Source organism: Prunus mume, linkage group LG4, assembly GCF_029339155.1.
Source record: "Prunus mume cultivar Tortuosa linkage group LG4, ASM2933915v1, whole genome shotgun sequence".
Taxonomy (NCBI): domain Eukaryota; kingdom Viridiplantae; phylum Streptophyta; class Magnoliopsida; order Rosales; family Rosaceae; genus Prunus; species Prunus mume.
In genome coordinates, this window is record NC_142701.1 from 19637582 (window position 1) to 19661004 (window position 23423).

Sequence of the window (23423 nt, forward strand, 5' to 3'; positions counted from 1 at the left end):
GTTTCCGGGACACAAGAAAAGAAAAATAAAATGGTTTGTACTGTATATATTTTCAATTTAATTACAGTTGCACTGCATTGAGTTGTTTTATTACTTATATGCGTTTCGAGGTTATTATGAAATAGTAACTGTTATTCAATCTTATAATCATCAATCATCTGATTATTATTTAACGGATTTTTTTAGTTTCATTCAATTCCCATACTTTCTATTTTTCTCTACCTAAATAATATAAATTGGGTTTTTTTAAGAGTACTTTTATTGTTTATTTTATAAACACAAGGGTATTTTTTGGTATTTTGAATGTTTTACCATTATCAGACTTCTGATTTATATATATAGATAATGCTTTTAATGCCCCTTATTTTTTCTTCTTTCTTTTGGGGTCATTTCATACAGTGCCATTCCATGCTAAAACTATTGGGGGTCCAATTTTCCCTATTAAAAAAAAATTAAAATCAAAGTCCAATTTTCATTTATTTTTTATTTTTTATGTCTATTTTTCCCTTGAAGGTAAATAATGAAAACAAATTTAAAGCATTGTTACTCCTTAAATTTTGAATTTGGCTTTTGAATATTTATGGCTAGAATAAAAAAAATCATAAAATGCACAAAACATACATATAATATACCTAACCAAAAGGCCAAAAGGAAGAATATATGTATAGACATATAAAATTGTGTTACCTTATTAATAGGAAGGACATAATTAGTACGCTTGCATATGTAGAAAACTCAAGAATCATTCCCCTTTGATATATAAGTATGTAGTTACATAAACCTCCGCTACCTAGGTACACAAATGGTGTCAATTTGTATTATAAATGGTTATTGTGTACTTAGTTTCACAATGAATGAGAGAGTTTTTTTTTTTTTTGGTGGTAAAAAGTAAAAAAAAAACATAGAGAGATATTATTGGGGGTAAAATGGGCATTGAGAAAAGTCAACCTATCTAGATCAAAAAATCAGTTGACACCTCATCATGGCCATTAATTCAAATTTTGATATAAACCCAAAAATGAGCCTCAATTGATCCTAAAAACACCCACGGGTTTTTCAAATGAATGCTTGGATTTTTGGGTTAATATCCTTATTTGTATAATTAAGTTCAAGTCAAAATAAGTAGAAAAGTTGATTAAATGGGATTCTAATCTTTCTAGGTCTTAAAACAGATCTGAGAACAAACAAATTATAGTTGAATTCGATCCATATGGCATATAACTTGATAAGTGAAATGCGATAATCTATATATATAAAGGAAAATGCAGAGAATGGTAAAATATTTAAAATATCAGAAAATGTCATTGGTTAATGCAAACATTAGCTCATTAGCACATGCGTTGGTTGTCTTCTTTTTTTTTCTTTTTTTTTTAGAATTAAAAAAATATAACATGGTAGTTATGTTCCATAAAAGTAGGAATTTATTATCTGATTTTTATTATTATTATGAAAAATGTGAATTTACCATATTATCCTCACTTAATTAATAATTTCAATTCTTCATGTTTAAACTAACCAAGGGCATTTTATGGTATTTTGAATATTTCACTATTCTCTGCCCATTAAAAAATATTAAAAAATATTAAAATTAAAAGAAAAATAACACAACTACCCATTATCTTTTTTAATTCTAAAATAAATTTAATTTTTTTAAAAGAAAAAACCTCTTTTAGGGGCAGAAGCGCGTGCAGAGAGGCTAGTGTTAATTATTCAATTACTTGGCAGATTCAGTTTTAAATTATATAAGCCAATTTCATCCAAATCGCAACATGTCTAGCAGTATTTGCACTTACAACATTAGAGGAGAAGAGATGTTGGGAGTTGATCTCATTAGAATCCTCAGGCAAAACTTCGAAGGGCCAGCATAATCACTCCCAAGCTCTTCTGTTCCAAGAATATTGTAAGGAACTTCCCCCCCTACATATTCACACAAGTACGTTCACATAAGAAAGGTAAGAGAGGAAAGAGAAAATGCCTATCATATGATTTTTCTGCAATGCATTTTATTAGAAACACGAGGCATAGTCTAGGGAAGTAAGGAAGAATAATCAAAATGTGTTTCAGAGAGAGAGAGAGAGAGAGAGAGAGAGAGAGAGAAATGTAGGCTCTAAATAAGCCAAGATGTGTGTTGTAATTTCTGCTACATTACTTAGCAGTTCATCTGTTTTCAAGAAAATCAAAACTAACAATAAAGATTAACACAAAATTATTATAACCTGAGCACCAAAACAAAAGGGAAACTGTACCAGGATTTGTGTGGGAGAGCAATATCTTGCGCCATTAAATTAACCTGCAGCCATGATGACCAGAATAGCGTTTAGTTATCGGTAACTAAAAATCAGATTTATGGGTGACAATTAAGCTTACAAATTTAAGATCATCACTACTCAAGCTATCTGAATGAAGGAATACTTAGGGAAGATCACATGACTAATTAACTTGATGCCAAAATTCTACTTGAGAAGTGAGGGGGCGTGTAAGCAACGTAGAAACTGAAAATACAAAGTTACTAATTAATTAAAAATAGTGTGCAAATGTAACTTGTGCTGGAGATTAAAGAGAAACCAGCCATGCATGCACTGTTCATTTGATTCGATTGTATATCTGAAATAAGCCTCGCAAGAATATGCCAGCAGCACTGTTCATCTGTTCTTCTTGTAACTTGTAAGGCCGTACAGAAAGGCCCTGCAGTTTAAGTTTAGGGCGTACAGAGAACATATACAGACAGATTGAGCTGAAGCCTTGACGTTGATGGCTAAGTTTAGGGCGTGTTCGTACGACTACAAAGTAGCCAAGTTCTTGACGTCCCAAAATTTGTCTTCATGTCAATGTGCTCAAATTTGTCTTTATATTGAAAGGAAAGTTTCAGATTTCGACCAAAAAAAAAAAAAAAAGAAGAAGCAAAAATGTCATCTTCATTTGCAATGATATGCAACTAAGAACATCAATCTAACGCTCCCCAACTAATGAACTGAATCAGAAGCCCCTTACATGTATCTAGATTCTGAAAACAAGCAAGAAAAAAAACCCTCTCATAACAAAAATATACATAAACCCCAAATATATGAAATGAGAGTTCAGAGAAAAACATGATTTAGCTCCTTCGAAGCGAGGAGAGAGGGCCTATAATTGCTATGGTTATTTTTATATGCAAAGAAAAAAGAGAGGGGACCAGATACAAATTGAATTGTTACTAGTTGTTGTGGTATCATGGAGACAATTAGATTAAATAGATGATCAATATTTTGTGTGTGTGTGTGGGTATGTAATTTCCACGAACCTTGCCATGCAAGTTAACCTCTTCCATTAATCTTCTTCCATCTATTCCCAATGTAAACACGGAAAAAGGGGAGAGTGATCCCAACACGAAGCACTTAAGCTGAATACCAACATTTTAAATAGCAATCGGAATGCATTCATTCAGGTATATATTATATCTGTTTTTTTTGGTCAAAACATTCAGGTATCATCTAAGGCGAGACTATATATACCCTTGACTTTTAAGGCTTTTTACTGATCTACCCCTCATTTTTCCTTCCAAAATCACATATTATTTTGTACTAATTTACCCTTGAACTCTCTTCAAAAGCACAAAGGGAGAAGAGATGAGTTCATATCAACACTTCCTCTGAGTTCTATGTTTGTTCTTCTCAAGGATCGGAGAAGCTCTCGGAAAATCAAGGAAGTAAGTTAATACTTCTTTTCTTTCACTCTGTAAAGTTTGCGTATGTTACATTATTGAACATTTCTTTTCCTTATTGCTTCCGCCATCGTACCCTAATTAAATTCCAAAGTCCATGTATTTGGGTTTATAATTAGATATGAACTTTCTTATATTAATTAACACTTAATTATTAATTCCTCTCCTAATCTGTTTCTTTATAGGCAAAGGGCCTTGTACGACATTGGCATATATGGATCTAGCTCCTAACCTTCCTGTGAACGCCCCTTTACCTCATGCGTAAGTTCATATTTATATTTATCTATCTAAGCCATAGCTACGCTACTCATACATGCATGCGCAGTTGTGCTCCAAGATTTTTTCATTTCACGCCTGAAAATCACGCAGTTCTCTTTGTCATACATTCAGTCTGGTTTATTCATCTAATTATCATAAAAGAGGCGGAGGAGGGCAGAGTTCTACAAAGGCATTGCACAAATGTATTTCCACTCTCATTACCACGCTAGCCGTGCTTCTCCCACTCAAGCACAGAACCGCATCTCTAGTGGCGTTTGTTGTTGCTTTAATGGTTTACTTTGGTTCTTTGGCTATCAAGATACTACTCCAAGCACACGACCACAACCAGGATTTGGCTGAGTTCATGGATAGGATTAGCCTCTCCTCTGGAACCCTCGCCTTGAATTTAGAATTGCTGGTCATTGTTCCAGCTTTTGGGTGCTTCGCCATCGTCGTCTGGAGCCTTTGCTTTGTGATTGCTGTAATCAAGTCGTACCATGAAAGTGCAGTCGTTTTGAAAAGATTATATCGGTGTGCAGTTGAAGAACTTGTTCATGCCTTCGACAAATTGAAAGAGCTCTTCCACTTGACCCGGGAGGCCAAGCAGCAGAGTGGGCTTCCTAGCTAGACCTACTACTATTGCGACGTTTTAATTTAGATTCCTTTCTAACGTTAGAAAAAGAAATCTTACTAAATTAAGAGATAATTTTTATATTTTTAAAATATTTTATCATATTAGTGCATGCATGCATCACATTGCATGTAGTTTATACATATATATATATATATATATATATATTTAGTGAACTTTTTCCACACGTTAATTAAGTTTATTTATTTATTTGTTAGGACGCTAATTATGTTTATGTATTGGACTATATATAGATTTGGTATATTGATTAGTTTTTTTAATCAAGTCACAGGTGGCAGTGCCACTCGTACAACCGGCTGGTGCACATTGCATGCGAATCCACCCAATGCATGCATCCAACACACGAAATGCGAAAGTCAAAACCATGGGTAAACGGAGTCAACTAGCATGTAATATATTTATAACCTACGTGGATAAATGTTACTTTAAATATTTCTGAGCTGGAAGGCGATGCACAAAATTAACCCTAAACCGTCCAATATTACCGTCATCAGGAGGTCCCTAATGGGCCCAAAAATGTTTTTATTCTTATGTTACGAGCCCAAAAATGTCCACCCTCATGCCATGAGCCATAGTCAAGGACTCAAGGAAACAACGCCTTTCATTTTCAATGCCAACATAAAATCAGCGGAAAGCTTTATAACTTTGCTATATATTAGTAAAGACCAGCCATTTTTTATGGCGGTAATTTCAAAAATTAGTTTGTAGAAGAGAGAGAAAGAGGGGGATCACTTCGACTCTTGAGTATCAAAATGCTTGCTTTGTCACCAATCATTTACAATCATGAATGGTATTAAATCTGGGTTCGGATCATTAGGTACCACAACACAGATTAGATCTCTCTGTAAACTAATTGTTGAAGACCCAGGTTCTCCATCTTCATTTCTTTCAGAAAAGTTCGCTTCTTTCTTGGATAATTGTGCAGAAGCTTTTTCACTGAGAAAACTCCATGCTCGCATTTTAGCTCACGGGCTCGGAAACCATATTTTTCTCGGGTCGAAGCTTCTGAATTGCTATGCAAAGTTTGGCCTTTTATCTGAATCTAGATGGGTTTTTAACAGAATTATCAATGGAAATCTCTCTCTTTGGAATTCAATTCTTGTTGGATATTTCAGAAGCCGGCACTTTGAAGAAGTTATTAGGCGGTACATAAATTTGAAGCAATGGAATGTTGGGTTGGATAGCGCGGCCATTACATTTAGCTTGAAAAGTTGTATTGAGTTGGGAAATTTGGAATTTGGCCAAGGAATTCATGGGGATGCTTTAAAGTCTGGGTTGAATGCAAACGGATTTGTGGGTTCGTCGCTTATTGGCTTGTATTGTAAATGTGGGCGTATTAACGATGCGTCTAAAGTGTTCGAAGAAATAACTGACAGAGATATTGTTGTCTACACTTCAATAATTACTGGGTATGCTCAGAGTGGTGATCAACGTGCCTATGAGGCTTTTCGGTTTGCCCACCATATGCAGAGGCAAGGATTGCATCCTAATCGGGTCACTCTGGTGAGCTTACTTCAGGCAGCGTCACAGTTAGAAACACTAAAAGAAGGTTGTTCAGTTCATGGCTATGCTGTTAGAAGAGGAATTGGTAGTTCGGATGAAGTATTTGAAACGAGTCTCTTGGACATGTATAACAAATGTAAAGCCCCTAGAATGGCAGCCTGCATTTTTGGCAAAATGGATAAAAAAACAATTGGTTCTTGGAATGCGATGATTGCTGGTTATCTTAAAATGGAGCAACCCTCGGAAGCTTTCCACCTGTTCTGTCAAGTGATGCAAGATAACTTTGTCCCGGATTTGATAACTTTGTCCAATGGGATTCTGTCCTGTGCTCACTTGAATTATTTGCAGCAGGGAAAGAGTATCCATGGTTACATTATTCGAGTTGGTGTTCAACTTGATCTAGTGGCATCCACCGCCCTGGTCGACTTGTACTCCAAATCAAACAAGTTGATCCAAGCCAGGTATTTATTTGAGAAAATGGAGGAAAAGGATGCTATATCTTATGATGTGATGATGGCAGGCTACCTCTACAATTACTTTGCCAGTGAAGCTATGGACACCTTTCTTGAAATGGTTGGAGAAGGCATTAAACCAAACCTAGGTTCCATGTTGAGTGTACTTTCTGCAACTTCTGAGCTGAAAGATATAAGAAAAGGCAAGTGCATCCATGGACATGTATTAAGACTTGGGTTTGACTCAAATGCCGAAATTACCAATCAAATCATCTACATGTATGCAAAATGTGGTTGTATAGGCAATGCGAGACAAATCTTTAATAAGTTGAGATATAGGGACTTGGTCTCATGGACTTCAATGATGATGAGCTATGTTTATCATGGTCATGCTGATGAAGCCATTGTATTGTTCCGCTTGATGCAAAGAGAGCAGGCAGAGCATGATTCAGTTACTTTTATAACTTTGCTTCAGGCAATTTGTCAGCTTGGAAGTCTGAGTTTAGCAAAGGAAGTTCACTGCCACTTATATCGAGCTAACATGAACAATGATATATCTATCACCAATTCTTTGATTACTAATTATTCCAAGTGTGGGAAATTAAATATGGCTGCAAATCTTTTTGAGCATGCAGTCGAACGGTGTCTGACATCATGGAACACGATGATACTTGCATGTGGGATGCATGGGAAATGTAAGGAGGCCCTAATGCTATTTGAACAGATGAAGAATGTGAAGATTGTGCCTGATCAGGTAACCTTTACATCAATTCTCACTGCTTGTAGCCATTCCGGCATGGTAAACGAGGGCCTGGAAGTTTTCAAATCCATGATAGAAGAATATTCCATAGTTCCCTGTGAAGAGCATTATGGCTGCATGGTAGATTTGTTAAGCCGAGCAGGATTGCTTGAAGAAGCATATAATCTGGTTAAATCCCTGCCATCAGGGCTTACTGCTTCTACAGTAAGAACTTTGCTTGCTGCTTGTAAAGTACATGGAAATACGAAGATGGGTGAGATTTTAGGAAGACGTCTCTTGGATTTAGACCCGGAGAACTCAAGTGTTTTTGCCATGGTGTCAAATTTGTATGCAGAAGGTGGAAAATGGGGTGAAGTAGTCAGAGTAAGAGACGCAGCAAAACAGAGAGGTTTAAAAAGAACTCCAGGGTATAGCCTAATAGAGGTGCATAGATAAACAGGGGTTCGATATGTGAATTTCTCCTCTCGTCCAATTCAATTTTGATTCCTAAGTTTGAATAACCGACCCTCACTTATCGGTGGTGACTTGCAAACAAAAGATTATGTTTCTTGTACGTAATAGATAATGTTTATCTTTTCCTAATTAAATGAACCTCTTGGTAGCTAATTTAGCTGAGAAAATTAGGTAAAAGGTACTCTTTCTTTTTGTTAGAAGCTTCTCTCATCATCTACAAGATGACATATTTTGCTCCTGCCAGTCACCAAAGTTGGCACACATAACTACAGCAAGCTGACACGAGTTTCGTTAGCTTATAAAAGCCCACTTTCAAATTTCAACTCTCAGCTCCAAACCTCCTACTCATTCAATCATGCCAGAACTTCAACCCAACACCCCCAGCCCTCCCTACGATCTGATAATCCTTGGAGCCTCAGGCTTCACAGGCAAGTACGTTGTCAAAGAAGCTCTGAAATTCCTCAACACACCCTCCTCCCCTCTCAAGTCTCTGGCTTTAGCTGGTCGCAGCCCCACAAAACTAACCCAGACCCTCAAATGGGCAGCTCACCCAAACCCGCCACCGCCCATTCCCATCATCACCGCCGACACCACCGACCCACCATCGCTCCACCGCCTCTGCACCCAAACCAAACTTATCCTCAACTGCGTGGGGCCCTTTCGCCTCTACGGCGAGCCGGTGGTGGCCGCTTGCGCCGAAACTGGCTGCGATTATTTGGATATATGTGGAGAGCCTGAGTTCATGGAGAGGATGGAGGCTAAGTACCATGACCGGGCCGTGGAGGTCGGTTCTTTGGTGATTTCGGCATGTGGGTTCGACTCGGTTCCGGCTGAGTTTGGGTTGATGTTCAATTCGAGGCAGTGGGTCGATCCGGCTCTTCCGAACCGGGTCGAGGCTTATGTGAGCTTGGAGTCGGAGAAGAGGATTGTTGGGAATTTCGGGACGTTTGAATCGGCGGTGTTGGGTGTGGCTAATGCCGACAAGTTGCAGGAGCTCAGGCGGTCCAGACCCAGAAAACCAAGGCCTGCGGTAAGGAAGTCAAATAAAACTCAGATTTTTAGTTTGTTGTTCGCATTGTGATTCTATGAATTTTCTGGGAGATGCAAATTTGATATGGCCTTAATGGTATGATTTTAATAATCTTGATTACGGTAAATTGATTTTCTTTAAATTTATTTATACAATTTGCTGCTTTGTCTATTGCTGGAATGATGTAGGGAGAGAACAGGGATAAAATGTTAAACCTTTCTACAACTGTTGTCTCAATTCGGATCCTGTTATAGTTAGAAGCCAATATAAATTTGAAGTTGTGCTTTGTATTGTATGTTGCTTTCAATTTTTTAGTCTGCTCATTAAGCAAAAATTACAACGGATCCTAGATGCATTTTCAGTTTTTACTCAACTATTTTGGAACCATTGATGGTCTGCTTATTGATTTTGTAGTTCATGTATAGGGGTTCATTGTTCATGCAAAGTTATTTATTTATTTGCTTTTCTGGGTTTGTTGTGTTACTCCAAATGCTTGCAGTTAATAGACATCAACCAATGCAAGATCTTAAGTTTGAGTAATTTATGTATGCTCCTTTTTAGGTTGATGCATGTGTACATTACCTAGGCATGGCAGCTCAATAGGTTAATCTTTTTTTACTTTAATGGTTGCAGATTCCTGGACCCCCTCCTCCTAAAGGACCAACTATAGAACAACAGAAAGATATTGGCCTTTGGGCTGTGAAGCTACCTTCAGCAGATGCTATTGTGGTACGTAGAACACTTGGAGTTCTGACTGAAAACCCTCGTGGTCTTCCTGGGAGAAATGAGAGTGCAGAACACATTGAAAAAAGAGAAGCCTTCTGGTCAACAGTGAAGCCAGTTCATTTTGGGGTGAAGATAGGCTCTAAGTCTCTGTTGGGCATTTTGCGTATCATGACTGTTGGAATCTTTATTGGGCTCTTGGGAAGATTTTCCTTTGGGAGATGGCTTCTCTTAAAGTTTCCCTCATTCTTCAGTGTTGGATGGTTTAGGAAGAAGGGTCCGTCTGAGGATGAGGTGAGAAGTGCTTCATTTAAGATGTGGTTTGTTGGAAAAGGTTTCAGCGACAGCAGTCTTGTTTCACAGGGAAACAGAAAACCTGATATGGAAATAATAACAAGAGTGATGGGTCCTGAGATTGGCTATTTGACCACTCCAATAATTCTATTGCAGTGTGCTCTTATTCTTCTGCACCAACGTAACAACCTTCCAAAGGGAGGAATTTTCCCACCTGGGATTGTATTTGGCCCAACTGACCTCCAGGAAAGGCTCCAACAGAATGGAATTTCTTTTGATGTCATTTCAAAGAAAGCTATTTCTGGTTAACTGCTACATAACTCTGAGAAAATAAATCTTTAGTTGGCAGTACCCATGGAACAAGAAGACATAATAAACGCAGAAGTTATTTTTGTTCTATTATTATAGTTTGATGTAACCTAACAGTGGTTTCAAATATTATGAGATTGTGGTTTGACCTATATATGATTTGTCTCAACTGAATACATCTTTGTTTCTAATCTGATCTCAGTGCTGTTTTCATCTAGGAATTTCCCAACGTAGATGGGTTCGGAAAATGAAGGTTTTAACTATCATACTACCTGAACCCTCTTCCATATCTCGATGAGAGCATAAAGTCTCTTTGTAGAACTACCACCATCTCCAACAGCCATTCTGGCCTCTTCTCTAATGTGGTCAGTTTGCAATCTCAGCAACTTGTTTCCCATTATCTCTCTAACCCTCTCTGCAATGTCCTGTGCTTTCACTAACATCTCCCCCTCACCCCAACCCCAACTCTTATCCCACGTTCCCAGTCCAATTCTCTCCACCAAATCTGCATTGATTTTCTGGTCCCCATGTTGCGGCCATGCTAATATTCGCACACCGTTCCAGAGAGCCTCAGTCAAGGAGTTCCAGCCACAGTGGCTTAAAAACCCACCAATTGCTGGATGGCTCAATATCTCCTGTTGGTTGAGCCAGTTCTTCACTGCAAATCCATTTTTCTTAACCCTTTCCAGTAATCCCTGTCCAAGCACCTCAATCAGCTTCTTGTCGTCTTCCACGTCAACTTTCTTATCCTTAACAACCCACAGAAACCTACAACCACTCCTCACCAAGCCATCACCCAACTCTCTGATTTGGTCCCTTGACATGGCAGTCCTACTTCCAAAGCTAACATAGAGCACTGACCCAGTTGGTTGATCATCAAGCCATGCCAGTTGTTGACTTTGCTCAAAGATGCATGGTGCAAGTGGCCCAATGGCAATCACTGATGGTAGCTTTCTCAATACTTTGCCCTCATTTAGTGCTGCCAGAGTCTCACGCTCTATACTTTCATATGTGTTTACCAAAATTCCACTTGATTCTGTCATCTTCTTACCATTCTCTAAGAAAAAGGTCTTCAGAAGATTATTACCGCCCTGTAGAAGTGGTGGAGGAATCCATGCTTTTGGTATTTGTTCTAAACCTGAAACTTTTGTGTGGTCTTCTATCTCATGATTTGGACCAAGCATAGCGTGGAAGGATACATAAAATGTCAACATTTTGGCAGATGATGTGAAGAAAATGTAGTTAGGAAGTCCAAGAGAATCAGTTAAAGGGATAACTGTGGAGGCCAAGCTCATGTCTGTGATTATAGCAGAGAGAGGTGGACAGAGCGAAGATAGAAGAGAGGGGAGTAGGTGAGAAGAACGGCGAATTAGTTCGAAATGGTAGTAAAAAGGGTCTTCTGAATTGGCAGAGGGCTGATCAAGTGGAAGGAGATGAAGATGCTTTTGAGTAATTTGTGGAAAGGTAGTGAATAAGTGAGACAAGCTCTGTGATTCTGCAAGTGAGACGGTTGGACTAGGAGTGATGAAGGTGACACGGACATTGTGCGCCGTGAGTAAAGCAGCAAGTCGAAGGAAGGGCGTGAGATGGCCCATGCCGGCACTTGGAAGGAGAGCTACATGAGTGACTTGTAGATCAACGGAATCCGACATTTTAATGGAAAAGAATGGTTTGGTGAGAGTACTTTGATGAGTGTTAGAGTAGCTACAATGGAAGCAGTGGAGGGCGTGCTTATATTGATAAGGTAAGGAGGCATGCGTATGAGTGTGGACATTACGACAACGAAAATATGCTTCCATGACCAGCAGGTGCACTGAATGTGTGTTGCTTATGTGGTCAAATGGCTCACGTCTGTGACCAGCATAGTCAAATAGGCCAAATCCAGCCGCAAAAGGGGCATACAACTTATCTTGAAGGCCAAGAAAGTTTGAACTTTTCCAACTAACAGAGCGTTGACATGTCCAAATCAAAATTGCTTATCAATTTTTTTTGGGGTAAGTGAATAATATATGAACAAAAAGATACAAACGACCACGAGGGGTTACGCAGCCACCAAATAGAGTCCTTATGTGCTCTTTGTAATTAAGGAAAAAATTTCCATTACAATAACAAAGAGGTAGGGGGAAATGCGGTCTCCTTGCCTAAGCCCTCTCTACTAGCAAAAAATCTAGCAAGCTCACCATTGACAGCCACAGAGAACTTAGGATTAGTAACACAACTCATAAGCTACCCAATAAATTGCTCCGGAAAGTTAAAAGCCTCAAGAGCATGTAAAAGAAAATTCCAATCCAAAGAGTCATACGCCTTGAGGATATCAACCTTATTAGCACACCGAGGGGGCCCAGGAGCACGGTGGTAGTTCTTGAATAATTCCTGCACAAGAAGAATATTACCACCAATGCGACGCCCAGCCACAAAAGCCGACTGGGATAGGCCAATAATGGCAGGGAGAACCGATTTTATACGGCTTGCCAGTAACTTAGAGATTATTTTATAAATGGTGTTGCAGCAAGAGATTGGCCGGTAATCACCCATAGAGCTTGGCGAAGGCACTGTAGGCACCAAGGTGATAACAGTAGTATTAAGCTCCCCAGCAATCTGTTAGTGGCAAAGGTGAAAATTGCTTATCAATTCAATTGCAACAGGATTTGTGCGCGTTAGTTATTATTGTCAAACTTTCTATGAGTCTTTGCGAATTAACCAAGGGCAGTAGAGCGGGAAGAAATTAACCAAGCAAAGGATACTGAAAATCCTTTAAGTTTTTGAGAATTCTTTTAGCTACAAATTGAGATGCTGCTTCAGAGGCTTGAGGGCTCTGAGGCTAAAAATTACTCATCCAAATCTGAGATATTGCCAATTTGAGATTGGAAATTGACATGATACTTAAAATTAAATACACAAATCCAAGGACTTCTCATCAGTTATTCTCTTCTCAAGATATTCCAGTACTTCAGTGAGCACCTTCTCAGATTTCCCACCAATACCAGTAGCCTTCCCAGCATTTTCCCCTACCTTCCTGGCCAAACCCCTCAGCTTCTCATCTTCCATTAGCTCCACAATCTTTTTCCCTATCTCCTCACCACTCACCAACCCTTCAAGACCCCAACCCCATTTCCTCTCCCATATTCCCAGCCCTGCCTTCTCCACAACCTCTGCATTCACACTTTGATCCATGTGTTGCGGCCATGCCAGCATCGGTATGCCCTTCCAGGCTGCTTCCATGACTGAATTCCACCCGCAGTGATTGAGAAATCCGCCAATGGCAGGGTGTTCAAGAATGTCTTGCTGGCTCACCCACCCCTTCACTACTCTTCCCTTGTTCTTTGTTCTGTCCAAAAATGACTCCTCCAGAAGATCTTTCAATTCTTCTTTATCATCTTTATCAACTTTGCTTGTTTTAAGTACCCACAAAAATCTATATCCACTTCTCTCCAACCCTTTCGACAGCTCTCTTATCTGAGCACTGGACAGGGCTGTTCTGCTTCCAAAGCTCACATAAACTACAGACTCTGCTGGTTGGCTGTCTAGCCATGGCAGATAGGATTGGTCCTGCTCTTTCTTGGGCTCAAAAGTTTCTAATGGTCCAATGGGGAGGATTGGTGGGAGATTGTCTAAAACTCTGCCACTTTTGATTGCAGCTAGAGTTTCCGGTTCAAAATCATCGAAAGTGTTCATTAGAATCCCTTTGGCCTTAGAGAGAGCTTGAGCATCTGTAGCAATTAGTGATGTCAAAAGATGACTTGGGTTCTTGAATGGAGGAGGAATGCTTGGTAGGGGCAATGGGGTGATGCCTGGGATGTTGACTTCACTGAGGCCGCTGCTAAAACTCAAAGGGTCGGATAGAAGGACTGGAAGGTAGGCCATGAGACAGAAAAACTTACAAGAGGTGGTGGAGATGATGTAATTGGGGATACCAAGATCAGCAGCAACCGGAGCAATACTGGAAGCCACTGCAAAGTCAGAAAAGATGGCTGAGATTGGTGGAGACGCAGAAGCAAGGGAAGGGTAAAGAAGACGGACAGAGCGGTTGGTGGCTTCAAACTGGAGGAAGAAAGGGTCGTCAGTGGTGGGATTGGAGTAGGGCTTGGAGGGAATGACTTGAAACTCAATGTGCTTGACCAGAGGATGCTGAGATAAAAAGAAAGAAATGTGAGAAGACTCTGCAGCAGAAACAGAAGGGGAGGCAGTGATCAAGGTGACGGTACAACTTCTGGAGGAGAGCATGGAAGCAAGGCGGAGGAGGGGGGTCAAATGACCCATCCCAGCACTTGGCAACAGAGCTATGTGAGGAGGAGAAGCTGTGGTTTTTGACATGGCGATGAAATGTGTAAAGATGTCAACGCACTAGCAAATGCCGCTCCTCTTAAATTCACCAAATAGAGGCCTCTGGGTTCTTTGAAGGACAATGCTTGGCTCCTGATATGTCAGGAGCCGTTCCTCCTCACGGCTAACGTGGCTTCTCTACAAAACAACACGTGTTTTTTTATTTTATATTTTCTCTTTTATTCTTTCAACTCCTTTAACTCAAGTGTTTTTGTGTTGGTTTTCTTTGACTTGGGTTAGTTCCAAGGGGGAAAAGACGAAGGCAGGGGCGGTGCCTTTGGCTTGGGTAGGCTACTATATGTAATATTATTATCAGAAATAGATATAATATATAGGTTAAAATAGTAAAATATTAAAACGTTCTTTTTCCTCTTTCGCCCTTCAACCATTTCTTTTGTTTTTCCCTTCTTCTTTCTTCCTCTCTCCTTATAATTTAGGAATTTTGATGAAATAAAGACAACCTTTTTTCCAATTTTTTTTTTCCACGATCCTCATATCAACTGAAGATAGATCTTCATTTTATTTCCATTTTGGCTGGCTTAGTATGGTGTCTCTGGCCATATTTTTTTTCCATTTTTGCCTGACTTGGTGTGGCTAGAACGGCACCGGCAAATTTTTTTGGTTTCACCTCTATTTAGCATGTAAGTTTTCTCCTCCTTCTCCCTCTCCCTCTCCCTCTCCTCCTCCTTTCTTCAACAACCACGAAAAATCTTTTCTTTTTTTTAAAGAAAAAAAAACCTGCAAGTCAACCTCCCCCGCCTTCGTCTCTCTCTCCTTAACTTACCCAAGTTAAAAAACCAGCAAAACACTTGAGTTAAAGGGGTTGAGAGAAAAAAGACAAGTGTTGTTTTGTAAAGAAGCCATGTTAGCCGTTGAGGAGGAATTGCTCATGATATATCAGGAGCCAAGCATTTTCCTTCTTTAAATGATGCTGATGGTTCTAATTTTTTATTTTATAGCAACCAGTCTGACAAATGGGTTAGTTGAACACTTGTTCACAATTTTCACCAAACATTCTGAAGCAAGTGATCGGAGAAAGAAGCAATTAGCATTTAAAAATTAGCATAAAGAAAGACTTGCTAAAGACTTTAAAATATTGGGTTGGTTCCCTCTGAAGAACAGCATCTCACCAGAATCTAATCCAATGTTAGAAACCTTTGCTTCATCTGGATTGTAGCTTACTATGATTAGTCAACGTTAATCTGCAATAATTACAACTGGTTTGGATTAGTTTATGCTTGATGAGCTCTCAGTCAATAAATGATGGCCAAGGAGGGTTTCATTGGCGGATCCATAACTTTTTTAGCAGAGGTACAATATTGATTAAGTATGAAAAATAGTTTTTCAGAATAATCATTTTCTCAAGATAATTTTTGGCGGCTTTTATTTCTTACACATCAAATAAGAAAACTTGACTTTATGGAATTTTTTTTTATTAAGAAAGGGGGCAAAGCCCCAAGAACAGACTACACAACCTGGTCTAAACAGACCAATCTAGAATGAACAATTCCAAGCAGATCATCAACAAGATAATCACTTAACCAACTAGGAGCCTGCTCAAACACGCATAGCCCAAGATCCACTTGATAACTCCAATTCGCTAACCGGTCAGCAACAATATTCTTCTCACGAAAAACATGCTGAAGAGCACACCTGAAACCTGCTGCATAAGATCACAGCAGTTCCTAACCAAAGTAGCTAAAGGGTGCAAAGAAAGCATGGAAGAAATCTGACAGAGATTACTGCAATAGCTGAGTCCATCTCAATAATGAGACTACTGATGCCTTTCTCAATTGCTAACTTCAAACCAAAGAAGAGACCCCATATCTCAGCCTCAAGAACTTGACCTTTTCCCAGATTAATAGCAAAACCACTTACCCAGCCACCAAAAGGGTCACGAATGACTCCCCCAGCACCAATGCAGCCAGCGCTTCTCCTTGAACCATCCACATTCAGCTTGAAGGCTGTCCAGGCCGAAGCTCGGCAACATGAATTTGAACTTTATTTACCCGGTGAGATTAGACGTTGACTTGATCCACTCTGAGCAGCCCCACAAATAACTTGCCTTGGACTAAAAAGGATTGTATCCTCATTGAAAAACATGCTTATTTCTCCAACACCATAGATGCCAACAAGTAAACACAAAAACAGTACTCCAAGGAACATCACCATTCCATTTCTCTCTAGAGAGCATATTGACCTTCATCCAAGGCTGAGCATCTAAATGGAAAAAATGACGAGCACAGGCAGGGAGAATAGCATTCCACGTAGATCGAGCACGCTCACAATCACGGAGAATGTGAAGGCGATTGATCAGTAGGCCAAGAACAAAAGCCACATGAAGGGTCAGACGCCAACTGCCTTCGAACACGCTGATCATTTGATAAGATTTTGCCTTGAGAAGCCAGCCACATAAAATATTGCAACTTAGGAGGAACATTTAAACTCCACAAGGACTTCCAGCAGGAGTCAGGGGTAGAACAACCTCCAAAGAATAAACTATAAGCAGATTTAACGGAAAAGTCCCCATTAGTACTACCCTTCCATATCTGAGTATCAGGTAAAGAGCCTAAAAACCCCACAGGAACACTAATGACCTGTTGAACAAGATCTTCACAAAGAACACCTCTCAACTTGTCAATGTCCCACCAGCCATTCTTAGAGAAACTTGAAACAGGACAATTGCTATCGGGGATGGTGAGAACTCCAGCCAGCTGTATTAAAGGGCATCAGTAACCCAATTATCCTCCCAAAATTTTACACTGTCTCCCCGACCTATTCTCCAACACATCCCTTGCATAAGTAATTGGATACCATGTATAACACTCCTCCAAGTAGTGGAACAAACCTGCCTTGCTCCAAGAGAAATATCAAAAATAGAAGCCCCTTTAAGATACTTAGCCTCATAAATTTTTGCCCATAAACCACTGTCCTTAGAATGCAATCTCCACCCAATCTTAGCAAGTAGAGCCTGATTCATACTAGCAGTCTTTTTAAACCCCAAACCTCCTTTACCTTTAGGCCTACAAGCCAAATCCCATTGACAAAGATGGATCTTATATTTCTTCTCACTGCTACCCCAGAAAAAATTACGGTTGAGCCGATCTAAATCATTACAGACACTAACAGGTAGTTTGGTAGTTTGCATAGCATAAATAGGGATAGAAGCTGTAACTGCTTGAATTAAAGTGGCTCTTCCAGCTAAAGAAAGAAGCTTACTCTTCCAAGCTGCTAAGCGTTTATGCACCTTATCAACTAAAGAACTATAAGTGCGTTTTCCGATTCTAGAATGCAAAAGAGGCATTCCTAGATACTTACCAAGGTCATTAGTAAGAGGAGAGCCACAAATCAAACTTATCTCCTTAGCAACCTCTTTACAAGTGTTAGGAGAGCAGAAGACAGCAGACTTTTCAAAATTGACTACTTGTCCAGAAGCAGAGCAAAACAGATCCAGACAACTCTTCATAATTTTAGCTTGGCTAGCACTAGCCTCTGCAAACAACACCAGATCATCAGCAAAAAAGAGGTGGGAGATCGCAGGGCCAGACTGAGAAGATTTCACAGGCCGCCACTTCTTCTTATCAACAACATCACAAATAATATGAGAGAGTTTTTCAATACATAGAACAAAAAGATAGGGAGATAAGGGATCTCCCTGTCTAATACCATTCATTGGACTAAAAGGAGTAGTCAATTCCCCATTCACATTAATCGATATCTCACAGTTGAACACGATTCATTATCAACTTAACAAACGGAGCAGGCAGCCTTAATTCAAGAAGCACATACTCAACAAAATGCCAACTCAACCTGTCATATGCCTTAGAGAGGTCTATTTTCCAAGCGACAAACCCTTTTTTCCCTTTAGACAACTTAAATTTATGCATTAACTCCTGCGCAATAAGGATATTATCTGTAATATGTCTTCCAGGGATAAAACTAACTTGGTTGGGACTTATAAGATCAGGAAGAATAGGCCTTAACCGAGCCACAATGATTTTAGAGATGACCTTGTATAGAGTAGAGCATAAGCTAATAGGCCTAAACTGAACCATAGACTGGGGGCTTTGCACTTTAGGCACCAAAGTTATTAAAGTGTAATTCAGCCTGTCAGGGATGCTGCAATTCTGAAAAGCTTGAGTCACCAAAGCGAAAATATCATCAGCACATTTATTCCAATGAGCTTGATAGAAACAAGCTGGGAACCCATCTACACCAGGAGCTTTCAAACCTCCAATCCCAAACAAACTTCGCTTAATCTCAGCCATGCCTCAATATTCTTCTCAAGCAACTCCAAATCAGCCGAATCAATAACAGGGAACAACTTAGGTAAAGTCAGATCTCTGTGCTCCACAAATTCTTGAGAAAACAACTGCTCAAAATATGCCATAGCCAAACCTTTAATGTCTTGAGCTTCCTCAACCCAAACCCCCTCATTATTCTTTAATCTCTCTATTTTATTCCTCCGCCGCCTAATAATAGTAGTAAGATGAAAGAATTTGGTGTTTCGATCACCTTCCTGAAGCCACTGTAATCTGGATTTTTGTTTCCATAACATAGCCTCTTGCTCCAGCACACAATTATACTCCTCAATCAAAGAAATTTCCAATTTATTCAAAAAAGTATTTGAGCCCCTGCACAAAGCTTTTTGAATACCATTAAGACGAGCCAACAAACAGGCCTTCCGCTTCTTAACATGTCCAAAAACATTAACATTCCAATCTTTTAGCGGCTGAACCAACTGATAAGTTTTATCCAAGGCTGATCCAGCAGCTTGTCCCCAAACATCAGAAATAAACTCATTGAATTGTTCATGCTGCATCCACATTGCTTCAAACCTAAAAGGCCTTAAGTGCGGAGAAGCAACAAAATGAGAGCTCAACTTAATCTTAATTGGATTGTGATCAGAGGTAGTCCTAGGCAAATGCTGAACATTAGCCTCAGGAAATAACCTTCTCCATTGCATATTACAAATAGCTCGATCTAGCCTTGCATAGACTCTCTTATTATTCCATGTAAATTTAGGTCCAGAATAACCCAAATCAATCATCTCATTATCATCAACCCAGTTTCTAAAACCTTTAGATTTGCACTCTAAAACTCCACCAAACTTCTCATCAGCAACAAGTAACTCATTAAAATCCCCGGCAATCAACCAAGGCATATTATGACTTGCAGCAACAAATGAGAGATAGTCCCACATTTTCCCTCGCTTGCCAGCATTAGGACTAGCATAAACACCAAGTAAAAAGCCAAGGGTCTTGGCCATTGCGAGCCACACAAGCAGAAATCGTTTGATCAGAGGTGCCAACAACTTCTACATGAACTCTAGAATCATCCCATAACAGCCACAAACCCCCGGAAAACCCCACAGCGTCAACAATTTCAAAGCAAGGAAAACCGAGAGTTTTAACTAGAAATAGCCTTTTCTCCACTTATCCGAGGCTCACAAAGAAAAAGCATATCCAATCGATGAGTGCAGAATCAAATCAAGCACATTAGACTTAAATTTGGAGCTCGCAGCTCCTCTAACATTCCAACAACAAATATCCATAAAAAAACCCATTAAAGAGTAGAGTAACCGAGAGGGCTCAAACCCTTTTATTAAGATTCAAAAGTCATACCCCCAGCAGAAGTGGAAGTATTACTTGCCAAATGTCCACCATGTGAACTAACGCGTCCTTCCGAAAAGTCCATTTTTTCTATGGGATCCAAACCCTCAACATGTCGAAGGGATTAGCACTTCATCATCCACTGTCAGAACCAGAATTTTCATCCCTACTAGTAGCCACCTCCCCTATATTGGGTGGCTGATGCCCAAAGATATACAACCCCTTTTCCTTTTGAACTAATTGTCCGCCACCCCAGCTCGCAAATTGCTCATGTAGAGGACTAGCAGCAACACTTTCCTTGCCTTGAAATCCCACCATTCCTATAGAATCAGATATACCAACGGCACTTCTACTTGCCACGCTAGCAGCTTGGCGACTTCCAGATGTATTTCTAGTTGCCACACCAGTATTCTGATAATTTTCCTTCACACGATTCTTCACAGGCAAGCTCTTGTTTGAAATATCCTCCAAAGCCTGCCTAGCAACAGACTTTTTACCCTTAGATTTTGTCCAAACCTTATTTCCCATATTCAAATCAGTCACCACGACACTTGCACTGGTCTGCTACCAGTCTGATTAAGAAACTCACCAGAGTTCCCCTCATCCTTTCCAAAATTCTCATCCACTTGCCTAAGAGCATCAAACCTTGAGCCCTTAATTTTTACCCCAGAATCCTTGCCTCCCACTCCCTTAAAATTAGATTGAGGCCTACGCCTAGGGGGAACATTCATCCATGGCCCTCTCAAGCTCTGGTCAGACTCATAGTGAGCCCTATTACTTCCCACCAAAACACTCCCCTCAACATTAGCACCCATGGCACTAGTAGTCTCACCATTAACGGTTTCAGCATCTTTAGTATTCAAGTCACACTTCTCTCGTTTATGGCCATACCTCCCACATAGGTAGCATATATCTGGCAGCCCCTCATACTCTATATTATACCAATTCTGGTTGATTTGGACGAAAGCATCTAAAGGCTTAGTGAGATCTAATTCCACACACAGCCGAGCAAACTTGCCCCTATTTTGAGCAGTGGTAAGAGAATCAATCTTTAACAATTTCCCCAACAAATTCCCAACTCGTTTCAACGACCAAACATCAAAACACTCAAGCTGAATAGCGAGACACGAAGCCAAACAGCCATTCGAGTTATGTGTGCAGTAGCTGGACAAAAGCCAGGCCTCCATTTTTGCATGACTAAATATTGACCAGCTATTATCCAAGGACCACCAGTGAGAACAAAATTTAAATCCTCCTCAAGCTCAAATTTAACCACAAAGTAATCATTCACCAAATCTATCAATTTCCACTCCCCTTTCAGACTCCATTTCTGGTGTAACGATCACGTAAGTAATTGTAAGTATGAGACCTGCCCAAGAGCTTAATAATCGAGCATTCTTCCAAGGTCGGCATAACCTATCCATTGCCCTATCAGAAAATTGAATACTAGGGCCTCGATCACCCCGAGAAATAACCACATCCTCGTTATCATTGAGATCCTCATAATCATCATCCAAACAATTAACATCTATACCCACATTCTTAGTCAAATTCACCTTATTCATAAGCTTATCGAAAACTATCAGAACCAAGGTGAAAACGAGATACCTGTTCAGCGTCAATGGGTGTCTGGTCACCTGCATCGGTAGCCGTGAATCCAGATCAGCATCCATATCACACTCAGGTTCAGCATTCTCTGATGCTCGACTTCGCAGCCAAGCGATGAGGATTGAAGGGAGCTCCAGGTGATCCTTCCGCCATAACCAACAGGAAATCAGAAGGAAACAGCCAGAAATGTCGGAGAAATTGCCGAAACCACGCAATTGGCGCTTCGACAGAAGAAAACGATCGCAGCGTAGGCGAGATCGAGAAGAATATAGTCGTCGCGTGAGGCGCGCATAAAAAAGTTATCTTTCTTTAATTGTGACTTTATGGGATTTTAGTATGAAGTATATATTGACTTAATGAGCCATTATTTTTAGCCTAAATCGTATTTTGCACTAAAACTGAATTTTCATATTTTGATTTGGTGGGAATTTGATTTTTTAGTATTTTTTATTTGAACTCAAATGGGGGGTACTTCCTTATTTACATTGTAAACTTAAGTAAATGAAGTAATATAAAAATAAATAAAAGTAAAAGGACAAATACATTTACTTAAGTGTTGAAAATGGAAATAAGGTAATACGTATACCAGTCGAGCAAAAGGGTAATTTGAAGCACCTATAATGGTTTTTCGGAGAGGGGAGGTGCAGCTGCATCTCATTGTGCCTTACTAGGTCTGCCCATGGAGGGTTTAACCACGGAACCCCACAGTGACGAAGAACAAGCCTCCAAATCCCTTCACAAAATTGGCATTCAAAAAATAAGTGGTCATGAGATTCCACATCCATCCCATAGAGAATAAGGATGGGCCTCAGACCCAAAGAACCAATCAACCGAATCAAACTGGATCAGAAATAACGAAAAAAATCGTGTTGATCAAAAAGTCAAACTCAACTCAAAAAACCTAATCGAATTGGTTCTATACCCCAAAAAACCGAATTGGGCTGAACATGACCGTCCAAATTAAAAAAATAATATATTTTTAATATTTATTTATATCCAATGCTATATTTTTAATCTCATAACTAATATTTACCCAAGCTCAATTTCAAAACATCTTTTTTTTCTAGCCTCAATATTTCTTTTTGTATCAAATTGGATAATTTGTTTATTTTCAAGCCAAAAAAAATAAATTTTCAATTGAAATTTGTATAAAAAAATAATTTGAAATAATAATAATAATAATCCGGTTCAAAACCAAATCGGACTATAACTGGTTCAACTCGAACCGGATAGTTTTATAATTTTTTTTTGTTAAAAATGGATCAAACCAAACCGGGTAAATAGTACGAGTTTCGATTCAATTTGAACAAAAACCAGCCCGAATCAGACCATGCCCACCTAATAAAGAACGCACATCTGGTTGGTTTGAGGAGCAAACTCACTGACCTGATCCAGAGTCAACAACTTTCTCCGGATAGCCAACCATAACACAAAACTAGCTCATGGGATAAGGGCATTATGCCAAACTAGCAAAGCCCAAGGAACATTTGGACGAGGGGTCCAAATAATATCCCAAGCAGAGGAAGAAAGAAACGTCGAGGGGTTAGGCAGCTACCAAATAGAGTCCTTACGATAAGTTCATGGATGAACACATAAAGAGTTTTCTTTGTAATTAAGGAAAAAATTTCCATTGCAATAACAAAGAGGTAGGGGAAATGGGGTCTCCTTGCCTAGGCCCCATTTGAGATTGCTTTTTTTGGCCAAAAATTTGCTAAACTTTAAAGTTAAGTAGTTTAAGATGTTTGA

General features: G+C 39.6%; 3 protein-coding genes and 1 pseudogene across 3 annotated transcripts; 2 read left to right on the plus strand and 2 right to left on the minus strand.

The window, feature by feature from the left end:
- Positions 1–5251: 5251 nt before the first annotated feature.
- LOC103330230 (pentatricopeptide repeat-containing protein At3g03580) lies at positions 5252–7931 on the plus strand. The gene has a single exon (XM_008232772.3). The coding sequence runs from the start codon at positions 5394–5396 to the stop codon at positions 7758–7760; it is 2367 nt and encodes a 788-aa protein (XP_008230994.2). The 5' UTR covers positions 5252–5393; the 3' UTR covers positions 7761–7931.
- A 7-nt stretch (positions 7932–7938) lies between these two features.
- On the plus strand, positions 7939–10288 carry LOC103330231 (Saccharopine dehydrogenase). The gene is made up of 2 exons (XM_089050233.1): positions 7939–8808; positions 9442–10288. Exons 1-2 carry the CDS (start codon positions 8134–8136, stop codon positions 10132–10134), a joined length of 1368 nt encoding a protein of 455 aa, XP_088906359.1. The 5' UTR covers positions 7939–8133; the 3' UTR covers positions 10135–10288.
- Positions 10199–12044, minus strand: LOC103330063 (UDP-glycosyltransferase 13-like). The gene has a single exon (XM_008232606.2). The coding sequence runs from the start codon at positions 11931–11933 to the stop codon at positions 10398–10400; it is 1536 nt and encodes a 511-aa protein (XP_008230828.2). The 5' UTR covers positions 11934–12044; the 3' UTR covers positions 10199–10397.
- An 840-nt stretch (positions 12045–12884) lies between these two features.
- LOC103330064 (UDP-glycosyltransferase 708C1 pseudogene) lies at positions 12885–14579 on the minus strand (annotated as a pseudogene).
- Positions 14580–23423: the final 8844 nt, after the last annotated feature.